The following is a 16,404-nucleotide window of genomic DNA, read 5'->3' as shown; positions in this document are numbered from 1 at the left end:
GTGGAGAAACTCGCCGAACCCCGCCTGAGCGTCAGCACGCAGGCGCGAAGGCTCGTGCCCTTCGCTGCCAGCTCTGATTGGCTACCACGGGTAAGGGCACCGCCCAATGGGAGGTGTGGATAGTGAGGGGTCCCGCACGCCTGGAGCAGAGAGGGTCTGTGTCAAGAGCGGCGGGGGCTGCAGGAGGCAAGAGAGACGGGTGAGGGCGCCGCGGGGCGGGCGGGGGAAGAGAGCGCTGGGTGTACGGCGAGGGCGGAGGGAGAACGAAGGGGACACCGGGGGACGAAGAGTCTTGGGGCCTGCGCTAGGGCGGGAGCGGCGTGGAGTGGAAGGAGAGCGCTCCTTCCTATGTGTCCTAGAGCATTGATTCCGCTCGTGCGGCGTGCAGGACCCTATCCTGGAGCCCGCCGCCCCCACCGCTTGCAGGGTGCTCTCATGCGGCGGAGTTGATATCTGGTCGGTGAAAAGGGACGTGTAGCGGAAAAGTTGAACTTCCAGGCCCCTGGTGGGTTCTTTCCTGGAAGGGCTTACTGATCTGTGTAAAAAGTCCCTATTTCCTCCCCACCAATAGTGCACAATCCCACAATTGGGAGAGGAGGAATGTAGACAAAAAGTCCAAATTTTAGATTGTTCGGGCCACCTTCTAGAGGGACATTTACTGGGTGCCTACTTTGTGTAAACGTTACACCAGGCCTTGGGCCTCGCCCCATGGGAGTTCTGTTTGGAGTGCGGCTATAAACAAGGAAAAACAGCTCCAGGGCTCTGGGTTGACTCCTTCCAGGAAGATCCTTTATTGAGTGGCTGTTGTGTGCAGGGCCCTGGCAACTCAAATATTAGTGAGGGGGTTGGAATAGGTAAGAAAAAGTAACTCCTGGGCTTTTAGTGAATCATTTATTCAAGGAGCATTTATTGGGCATCAACTGAAAACAGGGTCATGTGCTGGGCCATGTTATTGTGGGAATTCACGGTCCATCGGGAAAGTTGTCTGTTGGGAGAAGTGGCATGGGCACAGGGAGAGTTAGACTCTCATGGCCTCACTTCCTAGAAGGAGAATTATTCATTCACAGAATATCTACTGAGTACCTGTTGTGGGCTAATCATTGTTCTTGGTGCTGGAAATGTATCAGTGATGAAGAGGCTAACTTCTCTGCTCTCTGGGAGCTTAATATGAGTAACTTTGGCTGCCTGACTGTAAGCGGAACTCCACCTGGCCCTCTGGCACTAACAGTTGAGTTAAAGAAGAGTTGGAGACAGTGGAGATTAGATTCAAAGACTTACCTGTGAGGGGCGCAGTCATTCCCTCAAGCATGCTATGTGAAGAGGCCTGGGTTGTGTTGAGCCCACACCTGTAGAAGGGGAGATGGGGACACGTAGAGGGAAGTTCGAAAGTTAAAAATCCCTGTCCCGGTTCATGGTTTTCTTGGTGACATCAGCCCCTACAGTGAATCAGAGAAGCACAGACTGCATCCCAGGCTCGTGATATTGGCTTTGATAGAGGTAGCACAGATTACCATAGGAACCCCAACGAGGCAGGAGCAGACATCCCCCTGAGGATGAAGAGATGTTGTCAGGAAAGGCTTCATAAAGGAAATGCTGGGTAGGGTTTTGCTAGACCAGAAAAGGAGAGAACTTTCCCGGCAGAAGAAATAGCAACAGGAAAGACTTCGGGTTCAGGAACAACATTTCTGGAGAGCTACAAGTCATGGTTCTGTCTGACCTTTCTCAGGTACCAGGGCCTTTGTGGTCAGCCCTACTTTTATCCCATTTCACACGTGACAAACAGCATCAGAGAGAGGAAGTTAAGTGCTGGAGCTCAGATTCAAGCCAAGGGCAGTCTGGTCCAGAAGCCTGTGCTCTTGAACTCTTTGCTGCGTCTGTGCGTGTCCATATAGTAGGAGGAAAGGGGGTGCCCAGTGAGGAAACCGTCCAGACGAAGGTCAAGAGGTGTTAAGAGACATGTGTTCTTAGAAAGGGCGCAAGTGGCCCTCCAGGTAAGGAGGGACGGTAGCACCAGAGGCCAGACAGAAGGGGGCTGTCTCTGTCTTACAGATATCTGGCACCATGGGGCATGCGTCTGCTTCTGAGTCACATGTTCATTGAAAACTGAGGCTCCAGCACTGGATCCAGGCTTGCTGATTGATAGAGGCTGGTGAGTGAGGGGACGAGCTGGAAAGCTCCTGAGCTGCCCCCCGCCCCGTTCCTCCTGGTTTCCTGATGTTTCACCAGTTCCCCCCTGTTTGTCCAGGCACTGCCCTCCTCACCATGGCAGAGGTGGTAGCTGAGGTGGCTGAGCTGCCGACACAGATGTCGCCAGGGACGGTGGAGACGTCAACACCAATGTTCGGGGAGATGACAGAGATGTCGGAGATGTCAACAGAGGTGACCGAGATGACACCTGGGGAGGCTCTGGCCTCGTCCCTTTTCTTCCAGCATCACCAGTTCATGTGCTCTGAATGTGGCAGCCTCTACAACACGCTGGAGGAAGTCCTCTCGCACCAGGAACAGCATGTGCCCACTGTCACTGAGGACGAGGCACTGGCCGCCCAAGATCCTGGCCTGGAGCCGGAGCTCATGGCAGGGACTGAGGATGGGCCTTTCCAGTGTGGGGAGTGCAGCCAGCTCATCCTGTCCCCCGGCGAGCTCCTGGCCCACCAGGACGCCCACCTCCGGGAGTCTGCAAGCCAGATCCAGTACCAGTGCGGGGACTGCCAGGAGCTCTTCCCCTCGCCTGAGCTGTGGGTGGCTCATCGCAAGGCCCAGCACCTTTCTGCCACCACCCCCTCCACCCCCCGACCCACCTGAAGTTAAGATGGAGCCCTACGAGTGTCCCGAGTGCTCTACTCTCTGTGCCACTCCTGAGGAGTTCTTGGAGCATCAGGGCACCCACTTCGACTCCCTAGAGAAAGAAGAGCGTAACGGGCTAGAAGAGGAGGAGGAGGAAGAGGAGGAGGAGGAAGACACAGAGGAAGACACAGAGGAGGAAGAGGAAGTGGTGGCAGAGGTCGGTGGTGATGCTGCGGGAGGCGACAGGGCCACAGCCGGCCGGGCCCAGGGCTGTGGGGATTGTCCCCAACACTGGACCTCTGCCGAGGTGCGCCGGCGACACCGACGGGCCTCCCGCGGCCCGGCATCGGCGGCCCACCCCTTCCACTGCAGCCAGTGCCAGCGCAGCTTCAGCTCAGCCAACCGGCTGCTGGCTCACGGGCGGGCCCACGTTGGGGGCACACACGAGTGCACCACCTGCTCAAAAGTCTTCAAGAAAGCCGCCTCCCTGGAGCAGCACCTGCGGCTGCACCGCGGCGAAGCGCGCTACCTCTGTGTGGACTGTGGCCGCGGCTTCGGCACGGAGCTCACATTGGTGGCTCACCGGCGGGCGCACACTGCGAACCCCCTGCATCGCTGCCGTTGCGGCAAGACATTCAGCAACATGACCAAGTTTCTGTACCACCGGCGCACGCACGCGGGCAAGAGCGGGGCGCCCCCCTCGGCAGTGGCACCAGCAGCCTCCCCGGCGCCCGCCGAGCCCGCACCCCCGCTGCCGCCCCCCACGCCACCTGCCCAGCTGCCCTGCCCCCAGTGCTCCAAGTCCTTCGCCTCGGCCTCCCGGCTCTCCCGGCACCGGCGCGCCGTGCATGGGCCCCCCGAGCGGCGGCATCGCTGCGGCGTCTGCGGCAAGGGCTTCAAAAAGCTGGTCCACGTGCGCAACCACCTGCGGACGCACACGGGCGAGAGGCCCTTCCAGTGCCACTCGTGTGGCAAGACCTTCGCTTCCTTGGCCAACCTCAGCCGCCACCAGCTGACCCACACGGGCGTGCGGCCCTACCAGTGCCTGGACTGTGGCAAGCGCTTCACGCAGAGCTCCAACCTGCAGCAGCACCGGCGGCTGCACCTGCGGCCCGTGGCCTTCGCCCGCGCACCCCGCCTCCCCATCACCGGCCTGTACAACAAGAGCCCCTACTACTGCGGGGCGTGCGGCCGCTGGTTCCACGCCCTGGCCGGCTTGCGACTGCACCAGCGGGTTCACGCCCGCGCGCGGCCCGGGCCCCTGCAGCCGCCCCGGTCTCCACCTCCCGCCCCGCCCCCGCCCCCCGAGCCTCAGCAGACTATCATGTGCACTGAGCTTGGGGAAACCATCGCCATCATCGAGACGTCCCAGCCACTGGCGCTCGAGGACACGCTGCAGCTGTGCCAGGCCGCACTGGGGGCCAGCGAGGCCAGCGGACTGTTACAGTTGGACACGGCCTTCGTGTGACGCAGCTGAAGAGCGGCAGTAAAAGAGTTTGGTGGCGACAGCAGTTGTGGGCCCCTCTGGGGAGCAAGGGGTCCCCCACTCCCCAACTCCCCCCACCTCCCGGCAAGCCACTCCTGGCACCCACTGGGTGCCAGGATTCACCCCGGCCTCTTACCCACTGACTCCTCACAAGAGCCCTGCCCAGGTGTCTCTCGCCACTTTCTCTGCCTATGGGGAAACGGAGGCTCTGAGGCCTGATGTGACCCATCCCAGGTCACCCCACTGCATTGCAAAACAGGGCTGGCCAAGGCTCTTTGCTCCGCATCCATGTCCCTGGTGCCCAGCAACATCAGGTAACCTTTCCTGAGCCCCAGCCACGTGCCACATTGGTGCTGGGCACTGTCGAATACCTCTTCAGCTCTCCCTTGTCCCCAGGCCCTCCCCTCTCCTGGACCCTGGGCACCCGGGACTTGGCTCTGCCTGGTGGAGAAAGGTACTTGATTTCTCTGGGCTTCCTTAGCTCACTTTTGACAATGTGGAAGGAAATCTATAGGTACTCAGGTACTCCACCACGGGCCGGGTGATGCCGGAGCCCCAGGAATGACTCAGAGCCAGGCTGTACCCCAGGAGGCACACAGTGGGGTAGGAGGAGCACCCAAGTACAGATGGCCTTGCTCTCTGGAGTGTGTCTCATTGATTCATTCAGCCTGGGAGTCCTCAGGCCTCCCTTGCACGTGCTGGGGGCCGGAGAGGAGTCGGGCCTCTGCCCTGCCCCTGGGGAGCAGGCAGAGCTCAGCGAGAGGATCCTCGGGGCTGTGATGGGGATGTTCTGGGGGCGGTGGGATCCCAGAGCAGGAAACAACTCCCCTCGCCCCACCCCCAGGGACGTAGTGCTTGAGGAAAAATTAGGAATCTGCTAACGAAAGAGGAAGAGAACATAGCAGGCAGACAGCACTGCAGAGAGGGTGAGTTCTTGGTATACTTGGAGACCGTCCAGTTATTCACAGTTACAATAACAGCAAACCCGACTGCCTAGCCGTGGCAGGCACGGCGGTTAGCACTACACATGGCTTATGACCCAGCGGGCCTGTGAGGTGATCTCAGCAGTAGCCCTGTTGTATGGATGAGAGAACAAGGACAGAGACTCACCCAAGGTCTCATGTTAGGCAGCAGTGTCGTGGTTATTTGAATCCAGGAGGTCCGTTCCATCCATGTCTGTAGCCCGTACTGTTGAGTCAGTGTGACCTGAGATGGGTGGGGGGAGGGGTGGTGCTGAGGAGGATTTGCTACAACTGGAGGAAAAGTTAGCTGGTGTCACAGAGCAGTTGGGGTTTGTTGGGGCCTGGAAAGATCAAAGGTCTTAGGAACAGGAAGGGATCCCCAACCTTTTCAAAGGTTACCTAAGGTTGCAGTCCTTCCCTCTCTAAACAGAAGTAGATGATTTATGGCAGGTCCCTGAGGCAGGCTCCCGCCAGGCCTCTGCAGACCAAGGTGTTCAGGCAGGGGAGGCTGTGGCTGAAGTTGTCTGGGAGGGAGGCAGGCCTGGACCTGGGAAGGCGGGAAAAGCCTGCCCTAGACGTTGGGGGGGGGTCAGAAGTGGAGCTTGGGGCTCCCCAGCATCAGGGTGGGGCAAGGGGAAAGCCAAAGATGGTCTAGGAGGGAAAGGATGGGATCAGACTACGGCAGAAGCCACAAGAGTGGGAGGAGGGGAAGGGACAACCTCAGTGACCTCATGGCTGAACAGACGTGAGCAGCAGGGAGGCAGGGGGACCAGCCCTGCTCCCCTCTCTGGTCTGCTTGCTCTATGTATTCATTTTATAAACAAGTTGATATCCAGAGGGTGTTGAGCAGGGAAGGCCAGCGATTGTTCTGGGCTCTATACAGATGCCCTGAACTCTGGGACATGTTCAGAATTCCCCTTTTGGGGCACCTGGCTGGCTCCGTCAGTAGAGCATGCAACTCTTGATCTCGGGGTTGTGAGTTCAAGCTGCTGCCCCCACCCCACTGGACGTAGAGCTTACGTAAAACAACAGACTCCTTCTCTTTTTCCTCACAACTGAAGTCCAGTGGAGGACGGCTCAGTTGCTCCTCACCAGGCCCCCTTCCACCCCTGGGGCCTCCTGCCCTCACATGCCACTCACACCACATGGAGGAGATGCCATTTCCCTCTGCCCGTGGCCCCACCATCCGGCCCCAGCATATTTTCAAAGCAAGGGAAGAAGCCAAGTTCTCTGCACCAACCTTCCCTGCATCCCTAGATGGGGGCCAGGTATGTGCCCTGTTTGGAACAGAAATGAAAGCTTGGAGACCTGTTGGGATTTAAGGACTGCTCCTCTGCCCCTGTCCGTGCCCACTAAGAGTCTATGTCCAGGCTGTTTGTGGCCTGAGTGACCCCTCGTCTGGTGTCCCGTGAAGCAGCAGATAACTCGGGCTATGGGACACAGAGCCCTCTGTTCAAGTCTTGACTCCAACACGTCCACTCTGTGGCCTTGACCCCTGATCCCCAGTTCTGTCAGCTGTCACCTGGGCATGATGGTGCCTGCCTCCCTCCGGAGGCAGAAGAGGATGATGGCGGGGTCCAGAGGCCAGCTCCCCCGAGGCCTCTGCGGTGGACAAGCCACACTTTGTTCCTCACGTGTGTGAAGGAGACCAGAGGCCCAGGGAAGCTGGGCGCGGGAGCAGTCCAGCCTGACCTCACTCTCCGCTGTTCCCCTGCCTGAGAGATCCTGTCCCAGCACAGCCCCTCAGGCACCTCCCTCACCTCTGTGGAAACAAGGCAGCCAGACAGGAAGCAGGTTTTCATGCCAATAATTTATTGAACGGAGGTCTGTACACAGGCAAACCTTACTGTGGAAACTAAGACATCAGGAGCTCCCCTACCCCCACCCCCTCAGCCCTCCAGGGTGGGGAGAGGAGGGAGGAGACCTTAGGGGCAGAGGACAGGAGGGGGGACACAGCTGTAGAAGAGGGACGGGCCAGGTTGGATGGTGTGAATCGACGTTTTCTTTAAGAAAAAAATTATAACAATCTATTTACACCCGGGGGGGCCAGGGCAGGGAAGAGGAGTACACGGGCTGGTCTGGTTCTATTTACAAGGGACACAGGAGGGGAGGAGGGGTTGGAGGAGTGTAGGCCTGGGAGGAGGGGAGGCGGCCAAGGGGGTAGGAGGTCCTCATGCCTCCGACCCCCTGTCCTTCCTTCTCTTCCCTCCCCACAACCAGTTAAAATCCTCTTAAAAAGCCCACCACAGGGTGAGGCTGGTGAAGGAGGGACTGGAGGTAGGGACAGGGACTCATTTACCTCTGCCCTCTAGTCTGGGGGCCCAGCCAGGTCAGGAGCTTGATGGGCTATGGTCCCCCTTCCCAGCCCCACTGGGGGCTCCCAGATGGAAGGGTAGATAGTGGGGCCCTCAGGAAGAGTTAGTGAGTGGAGCTGTGGCGTCGGTCGACTGCCAGTCCGGGCCGGTCTGAGCCTCACTTAAAGCTGAGGGGAAGGAAAAAGCAGACAGTTACCCTTTGCCTCTCAGACCTCCCGCCCAAGAGCAGGAACCCGGTGGGGGACGCTACATCAGAAACGGACAGCTGCCACTTCAGGTCCAGCGCTGCATACTCCAATGCCAAAGGGCCAGGTTGGACACCAAGGACTCACCAAAGAGCCAGGCCCCACAGAAAAGAGGGCAGCTAGAACTTGGCCCCAACTCACAGCACTGCCCCGAGGAAAGGCAGGCCCACCGCTGCCCAGTTGGACCTTCTTCCCCAAGAGACACAGGAAATCTGGATTTGTACAAGCAATGGCCTCAATTTTTAAATGGCAACAAATTTAACTTTTTGTTTGTTTGTGCAAGCCAAACGTATGTCTTCGGTTTTCCAGTTAGCACTTAAATGCAAATACAGGCTATGGGACCCGATAAAGGTGACCGTTCACAAATATGCTATCAGACGTCAACAATTTCCATACGTGCGGGGAACTCAGGGGCCGTGGGAACAAGCTCACCTCCCAGGCTGAGAAAGGCTTTCATCGACAGCAGAGGGCCCCTGACTTACCTTGTGAGGATGGAGTGAGGGTGGCAGTGCCCGCTGGAGACCTCAAGTGAGGAGGGATGAGAATGGCGTTGAGAGATGGCTGGATGGAGAGTTCTAGAGACAGGAATTGACACGCCCAGTCAGGAGGCAGGGTGTTGGGAGATGGGGTCGGGGTTGGAAAGGGGCAGCAGGTAGGGACCCGGCTCTTGGCAAGGCCAGCTGACATATGTAGCCACTGAATGCTTTAAATGACAAACTCTGCAGAAGGGGCCCAGCCCAGGTGACCACAGAGCGCGGGTGAAGCAGCTTTGGGTCTCCTGTATCGGGAGCATCTCCCGAGCACCGCCCCCAGCATCCCAGTCCTATCTTTAACACCAAGCCCTCCTCCACAGTCGTTGCCTGCCCTTCCGGCTCCCTGCTTCCCAAGCTGTGCCCTCACCTCCAGGACTGAAATTGAAGAGCGGGGGAAGCGGGCGGTTGTTGGGGAGCTGGGTTCCATGACATCGCAATTCATCAAAGAAGCTGTGGGCGCAGGCTTCCAGGGGGGAGAGCCTTGAGGACGGTGTGTACTCCAGCAGGCTAGAGCAGAGTGCGATGGCCTCTGGCGGCGTTCGAGATTTGAACACCTTAGGGGGAAGGGAGAGCGGTCAGGAGGGTGAACCGCCCAGGCACATGGACTCCTGCACCCCGCTGCTCCGGCCTGACTCCCGCACCCCCACTTTCCAAACGTGGCACAACCACTGACGGGAAGCCACTTTCTTTGGGGTGAGCAGCTCACGTTGGGTCCCATCATTGCATAGGCCCTGCAAGGAGCCTATTTCCCCAACAGAAAAATGGCACTCTCGAACTTACCATGGACCCTCAACTTCTAGAGGATGGAAGATGCCATAAACTTTGGAGTCTGATGAGTTACAGACCCACTCCCAAGCCCTGACTCTATAGCCAGGTCCCCAGACCAGCTGGCCTCCAAAGGGCACCTCGGCCATGCTGCCTGAGCCCCTAGCCCCGCCCCACCTTTGTCCAGGGATGAGCTTTAATCTGGGGAAACTTGAACTCCGTGTAGTTGGGGTTCATCTCTCGGATCTGTTCCCGGGTTGGTGTTCCCAGCACCTAGAGAGGGAGGGAGGGAGGGGTGTGAGCCAAAGCCCCTACTCCTCAGCCTCCCTCCCGCCCCCGGCCCATTCCCCGCCCCGGCGTGCGCTCACCTTGATGATCTCCACCAGCTGGTCTACCCCACTGTCCCCAGGGAAGATGGGCTGGCCCAGGAGGAGCTCCGCCAGTACGCAGCCAGCTGACCACACATCTGAAGGGGAATGCGGGGAGGGTCAGGGCTGCCCCACCCATCCCCTCACAAACACCTCTCTCCCCCGCACTCATCCTGAGGGTGCCAGGAGGGAGCCCCATTTTCTGGGCCCCGAGAGAAAGCACCCGCTCCAGGTCCCACACAGTTTAGGGACACGGGAACCTGCTGCTGAATGTCCAGGTCTGCCTGACTGCACCGCACTCTCTGATCCAAGTGTCTGCCGCCTTCCTTGCCTCTCTCCCCTCAGCGACCCCAGGAAGCCCCTGCTCTGCCTCTAGCCTCCAGGTAGCCCAAAATACCGAGAACAGGCTTCTGTGATCTCTGGGCCACGAGAAGAGCAAGCCTGAAGTCCTAGGCCTAGGCTCTATCCTGCCCTCAGGAACAGCTACAGGCTGGTAGTCTCGCCCCCTCCCTGGTCTGTACCTTGACCCCTGAGGCACAAGTTCAACCCTAAAGACCAGGCAGTTACTTCACGCTGCTGATGAACGTTCTCTCCCAACCCCTTCCCGCCCTCTCCTCAAGCCTGGAAGGGAGCACTGTCAACCCCACCAACGGGGAAGGCCCCAGAGGCCGGGGGGAGCTAGTCACACCCTCCAGCTGCTAAGCTTTGCCTCCAAGGTCACCGGCAGCCCCTCCCCCCATACCAAGAAGAGAAGGCTGACTGGGAGGTTCCAGAGCCGGAGTGGACTCTGGAGTCAGGTCAGCTTTCAAAGCCCAGCCCTGCCCAGCCCCAGCGGTGCGAATGCAGGCAGGCGGCCTCACCGCGCTCAGCCTCGGATTGCTCATCTGCGAAACGAGCAGACACCTGCATCGCCCTCCAAAGTTTGTGAGGACTGGATAAAAGAACACAGGTTAAGTGTGTATCACCGAGCGTGGCAGACAGCACGCAGAAAGAAGGCAAAAGCTGCCCTGCCTGCCGCTCCCCACCCCCGGCCTCCCTTAAGTCTGACCAATGGACGACGTGTAATCAGTGGCTCCAAAGATCAGCTCCGGGGCCCGGTAGTAGCGAGAACAGATGTAGGAGACGTTGGGCTCCCCCCGGACCAGCTGCTTTGCACTGTGGGAAGAAAGGGGCAGGAGTAAACAGCAGGCGAGAGTTGGGGTCCCCCCGCCTCGCCCCTTCAGCCACCCAGTGCACCCCAGGTCAGGCCCACCTGCCAAAATCGCAGAGCTTGAGGACAGCAGTGTCGGGGTCCACCAGCAGGTTCTGGGGCTTGATGTCACGGTGACACACCCCCTGGGAGTGGATGTAGGCCAAGCTCCGGAAGAGCTGGTACATGTACACCTGGGAGGGGCAGGGGACGGACAGCTGCAGCCCAGCTCCGCCCACAGAGCGCCGCGCTCGGCTCTCGCCGGCTCCTCTCCCCGGCTCAAAACCTCTTCCGCGGCCCCTGGGTCCTCACTCTAGTGTGCACCAGAATCACTTGGCAGGCTTGTTTAAAGAGGGACCCCTGGGCCCCCCTCCCAGAGTTTCCGGTTCTGTAAGTTCAGGATCGGGCATCTGCGACAGGCCCTCCCGGGCTGCTGCCGCTCCCCACTTTGGGAATACCGCCTCAGCCACACACCTCGGCAGAAGCCTGACAAAGAGACACAGCCGTCAGGAAGGCCTTGGGGGGGCCAGTCGCTCAGCTCCAAAACCACTGGCTATAGGAAGGGCTCAGCTGCCTTCGCCTGCCAGTCAAAACCACCCACAGGCTAGCCTCTCTCCAGCTGGATTTTCTTGCCACTCTCCCTCCCACTGATTAGAACATGAGTGCCAAGAGAGCAGGGATCTCGGTGTGTTCCCCACTGCTGCATCCCCCAGGGCCCAGACCAGTGCCCAGCATGTAGGAACTGCTCAGGCCAGCTTCCTGGGCCCCCACCCTCCTCGGTTTCCACTGCCCTTGGCTAGGGATGCCGCTTCCTCACCCCGCACCTGATGAGCTCCCAGAAGCCTTCCTTAATCCTTCTCACCCCCAAAGCAGGCAGGCCTGGGGGCCCGTTTCCAGAATTCCCTGTGCTCCTTCTAGTATGGCAGTTGCTAGTCGTTTTATAGTTCTTTGTCACAACAGCTGTCCACTCGGCTAAACTGAGAGCTCTTCCGGAGCAAAGCCTGGGTCTCAGTCTACTGGGCTTCTGGAATGGCTCGGTGCTGAGGTCAGCACACAGACAGCCACAGTAGGGATTCACCAAACCAGAGGACTCCCCTCCCGGGAGGCAGGATCCCCCAACACCAACCACTGGTAGAGCTCTGCGGCCCACCTAGGCTCAGGGTTCTTAAAGCCAGCAGGAGGAGCACCCTTCATCAAACTGGAACCCACCCACCTCCTCCCGATGCAGAAGGCTGCTGCAGCCTCTGCTCTCCACATCAGCCCTCGGCTCATTGATTCATTCATCCATTCATTCAAACACCTGCTAAGGGATAGTAACACCCAGGTCACAGCACCAGGCCCTGGGGAATGAGCCTGCACAGATGAGGAAGACACATGCTTTCCTCCAGTCCTGCCTCCTTCCCACCCCCCTCTGCCAAGGCTCCCAAGGCCAGGACTCGGACCTCAGTGTCTCTCCCTTGGCATTCTCAGGCCACACCCCAATTCTGCGCTAACTCCACCAACACCACCAGTGCCACTGGGCTCCCGGCGTGGACCTGAGCAGGCTCCCCAGACCCCCATCAGCCTGCCTCCCTGATTCGGTCAGGCCTCAGGGTGGCCTGCCCTGCACTGGGCAAGCTCTGTCTATGGCGGTTATGGAGACGAGGGCAGGGAACACAAGGCCTCCAAAGAGCAACATAAATTTGGAGGAGGAGGGAACCCACAGAAGACAGGAGGATCCAGGGCCCCTGGCTTTGTGGGCCTGGGTCCTAACAGCCTGCCTGCCCACCCACCTTGACATAGATGATGGGGATGGTCAACTTGGCCTTGGTGAAATGGCGGGCCACCCGGTACACTGTCTCGGGCACGTATTCCAGCACCAGATTTAGATAAAGCTCGTCTTTCTGCAGAGAGCAAAGGAGAGGTGTGAGGCACTGTGAGGAACAGGAGGGGGAGGGGGAGGGCAGGCTCATGGGGGATAACGGGGGAAGGACTGGCAGTCACAGGAAAGGCAGGCAGGAACTCGGATGGAGGACTCCCCCGCACACCTAAGGTCTCACCTTCTCCCCACTGGAGTAGAAGAAGTATCTCAGCCTCACGATATTGCAGTGGTCCAGCTTACGCATAATCTGCAGCTCTCGGTTCTTGGGAGCAAAGGGAAAGCGCCTCAGACAACAGCCGACTCTCCCTGCCTCCCCTCCCTGGTGCCCCTTGCCACAGCCCTGCTCCTCCACTCCTGCCAACACAGCCAGGCACCGACTCCTTGCATCCCAGCTCCAGGGCCCCTCTGGGGCAGCCCCTAATTCCTCACCCCAACCCATTCCCCTCACATACAAGCTGGAGGCCTATGGACTAAGCCAACCTACAGAGGAGCTTTTTTCAGCCCACTGTTCGAAAGTGTCCAATGCATTGCTGACTTTTGAAAATCAAATGTCTTCACATATAAAGTCAGTTTTCCAGCTTGTCTTGAATAATCAGATGACATGGCCACACAAGGCCCAAGTGACAAAAAATGAGTACTGGCCACCCAATTCACCCTGGTCCCCACTCCTCTCTTTTGCTTCCCCTAGAGGCACCTGGGCCTTTGAACCCTGACTCGGATCCTGAGTATCAAGCTCCAGATTTCCATCTTCCCAAAGGGGGTCCAGCCTCACCCTCTTCTCCGAGACAGTCTCGGTCTCTTCCCTATCCTCTGTTCCCGAGTTCTGGCCTCGGAACACCTGCCTTCAGACCCCTCTCACTTTGGGACTCAACACTAATCCAATCTAACCCACGCTCTGAAGCTCCTCCTGCCCGAGGGCTCTCACTGCCAAGACCCAGGCCCTGACCTGGTTCCCTCCCAGCCTAGACTCGAGTCGTTTATGTCCAGACTAGCCTAAGCTCCAAAACACCGGTCCTCGCCATGCTGCGTAGCCCTCAACTTCCAGCTGCTCCACCTCTGCCTTATTCCCTGGGCCTCCACTAGGTTACAGCGCGCACAGCTGTATCAAGGAGGAAAAGGCGCCCCTTCCTCAGGGGGACAGAGCCCCACACCAAGGCAGATGGTTTGGTGAGCACAGGACAGGCTGGATTGCACCCTGCGCTTGCCAAGCACCTGGGTCAGAGCACGACCTTCACACACTCATCACCTCTCCCAGCGTTCCTTCCCCCTCTGTGCAGAAGGCTAACTTAGTGGATAAGGCGGGCAGCTTCGGAATCAGACAAGCCAGAGTCCGGTCTTGCCCTCGAGTCAATTCTCTCATCTGAGTCTCAGTCTTAGTAATACACCAACACCTACCCTCAGAGAATCTTCATGTGAATTAAATAAGAACTTACCCACAAAGCACTTCACACCGAGCCAAAGCCCAATAAACATCAGCTCCAGGCTCTCTTGGAACCCACACCCCTATCTTCCACACAATTCACTCCCTTCTTCTTCCCTTCTCTGGCCCATGTTCAGATCCCCTGTGGAAACCCAAGTCCAGCCCTCTCAGTAGGGCCCTCTCGCCAATCATGCCTGGTCACACCTCCTTGTCCCCATTCGCCCCAAGCTACCTTGAACCTCTTGTCCTGGAGAACCTTCTTGATGGCCACCAGTTCCCTGGTCTCAGCCAGGCGTGCCTGGTACACGACCCCAAAAGAGCCATTGCCAATCACTTTGATGTCTGTGTAAGCCACCTCCTGGGAGCGCTCCGGGCCTTGGCCTAGAGTGGCTACCACTGTGGTCACCTTCCCGCTGTCACCTGGGGAACAAAGGGGACACACGATCCACTGACCTTCCCCCTCTTGCCACCACCCGATCATAGGGCTGTGGGAGGGAGGGGAATCGCTGCAGGATGCTCACTGGGGGCGTCCCTGTCCCTTCCTTGTCTTTGAGAAAAGGTGGGTGTTGGATGCCTCCAGGCGCCCTTTCTCCTCTTCCCTTCAGGGAACCCTAAATCCTGCCTCTTCTCATGTGGGTGGACACTGACACCTAAACCTCCTGCTGTTCAAGTGTTGATAAGCCACAATTTCTACCTCTAGTAAGCACTAAATCACTGCTCCCTCTTGGTTAGAGGGCATCCTCACACTCCCAGATGCTGGCTCTATCCACTCTGAGCTTACTGCCTGCCCCAGTCTCCTCCACTTACCAGAGCAGTAACCCTGAGGTACTTTTGCTTTAGGAAAGCACTAGCCCTTCTGACAGCCTGGGGGACAGTGACCTCTAAGTCCTCCTTGGTAGAGCTGGTAACTGCCACTGGATTTTGGTGGCAGAAAGGATGCCTCCAGGTATGAATGCCAGTGCCATGACTCTCACTTTTTGGGGACAGTTAGACCTTCCCCAAATACTTCAGGGTTAGAAAAGGTGCTGACCTGACCTCCCTCATCTGTGTGGTCCAGAGCCCCAGACCCCTTCATGTATTTGGGTGGTCCCCAATGGACAATACTAAGTGGTGGGAATGGTGAACGTGACCTCCATTAACAAGGGGCTATCCAGGCCTCAGTCCTTTGAAAGAAAGTTGTAATTTCCAGTTCCATTCTCTAGACAGCAGCAAACTTCTGTGGCATTCTTAGGGAAAAGTGATCCTCTTTCTTTGGGGAACCTTTCATCAGTTCCCCAAAGTAAAGGGGTCATTGATGAATCAAGGAATCAAGTCCGTTTTGAAGGACCAGTGACACCTTCTTTTGAAAGGAGATCATTCTACATAGCTATTCTTCCAGAGCCAGCGACACCATACCTCAGGATAACGAAAGAGGTTTAACCTCAGATTCTATGGGTAACTGTGAACCTTCCTGACTCTGTTCCATTTTTGTGAAGAAGACCCACCACGACAAATTTTGTTTGGGTTTTTTTTTGTTTTGTTTTGTTTTTTTGCTTTGTTTTGTGGGGTTGTTTTGTTTTGTTTTTAGTAAATTCTACCCCCAATGTGAGGCTCGAACTCATGACCCCAAAATCAAGAGTTGCATACTCTTACCGACTGAACGACCCAGGCGCCCCAAGCCAAACTTTTTGAAGAAAAGTGACTATGGACTTGATCTGCAGGATGCACTGATTCTCAGTTTGTCCTTATTTCTAAGAAGCAGCAACCATTAATTTCTATCATTGGAGATATGGTTCTACCTGTTATAGATGGGTGACGGTAACAGGTCTTGCGTTTTAAAATCAAAGATTGCCTGGGTACCACGTTTGGGAAGCCCTGACCCTACCTTCTGGGGACAGAGTAAGCCCAAATCCGTTTCTATGTGATAGTCACTCCAAATCTCCATCCTCTAAGGGAGTGCAAATTCAGATCCCCCCTTTTGGGGTGATGGTGATCTTATTCTTTTTGGGAACAATAACTCTCTAGCCCCATTTGCAAGCGACGATGACTCCTGATCCTGTTGTCTAATGGATGGCAACATCAGATTCCTGTTTTTGAGGCTCAAGGATCCAAGACCTCGATACTGGAAGAACAGGAACCTGTGACCCCTGGTTTTTTTAAGGATTACTAATTCTAATCCTAAACTCCAATTGATGGTAACCCCTCAAATCCCTTTCTCTGGGAGGGGGAGAGCTCAAATTCCATCTTTGGGAAGCACAGTGAGCTGGAGCTCCTATCTCGGCATATGGAAGAACCTGATCGACGTCTGAAGGGCTTCAGGAACCCTGATCTCCACCCCCCACAGACGCGGCTAATACTCACGGCCCAGCTTCACTCCGGGCGGCGGGAAGCTAGTGCCCGCACCGGGGCCGCCGCTGCCTCCTCCGCCGCTGCCGCTGGGGCCACCCCCGGAGCTCGAGGCCCCCACGCCCCCACCCATGGCTCCGACTGACGCCTT

At 57.5% G+C, this 16,404-nt stretch overlaps 2 protein-coding genes across 2 annotated transcripts in view; one reads left to right on the top strand and one right to left on the bottom strand.

The window, feature by feature from the left end:
- The first annotated feature begins 94 nt into the window (after positions 1-94).
- On the top strand, positions 95-4,914 carry ZNF526 (zinc finger protein 526). Its single transcript, XM_011230708.3, is given in 4 exon segments — positions 95-199; positions 2,050-2,149; positions 2,246-2,771; positions 2,773-4,914. Coding segments are annotated over 2 exon segments (1,989 nt in total). The 5' UTR covers positions 95-199; positions 2,050-2,149; positions 2,246-2,262; the 3' UTR covers positions 4,253-4,914.
- A 2,109-nt stretch (positions 4,915-7,023) lies between these two features.
- Positions 7,024-16,404, bottom strand: part of GSK3A (glycogen synthase kinase 3 alpha) — a 13,346-nt gene continuing 3,965 nt past the window's right edge. The window contains exons 2-12 of the mRNA XM_019804563.2: positions 16,269-16,401; positions 14,161-14,348; positions 12,687-12,770; positions 12,420-12,530; positions 10,711-10,841; positions 10,507-10,613; positions 9,459-9,556; positions 9,268-9,363; positions 8,693-8,879; positions 8,275-8,367; positions 7,024-7,714 (exon numbers count right to left, since the gene is read on the bottom strand). Coding sequence (XP_019660122.2) covers positions 7,641-7,714; positions 8,275-8,367; positions 8,693-8,879; positions 9,268-9,363; positions 9,459-9,556; positions 10,507-10,613; positions 10,711-10,841; positions 12,420-12,530; positions 12,687-12,770; positions 14,161-14,348; positions 16,269-16,401 — 1,302 coding nt within the window. The 3' untranslated portion in view covers positions 7,024-7,640. The remainder of the gene's footprint in view (positions 7,715-8,274; positions 8,368-8,692; positions 8,880-9,267; positions 9,364-9,458; positions 9,557-10,506; positions 10,614-10,710; positions 10,842-12,419; positions 12,531-12,686; positions 12,771-14,160; positions 14,349-16,268; positions 16,402-16,404) is intronic.

Source organism: Ailuropoda melanoleuca, chromosome 12 (assembly GCF_002007445.2).
Source record: "Ailuropoda melanoleuca isolate Jingjing chromosome 12, ASM200744v2, whole genome shotgun sequence".
In the NCBI taxonomy this organism is placed as follows: domain Eukaryota; kingdom Metazoa; phylum Chordata; class Mammalia; order Carnivora; family Ursidae; genus Ailuropoda; species Ailuropoda melanoleuca.
This window is presented reverse-complemented; position numbering and strand designations above follow the sequence as displayed.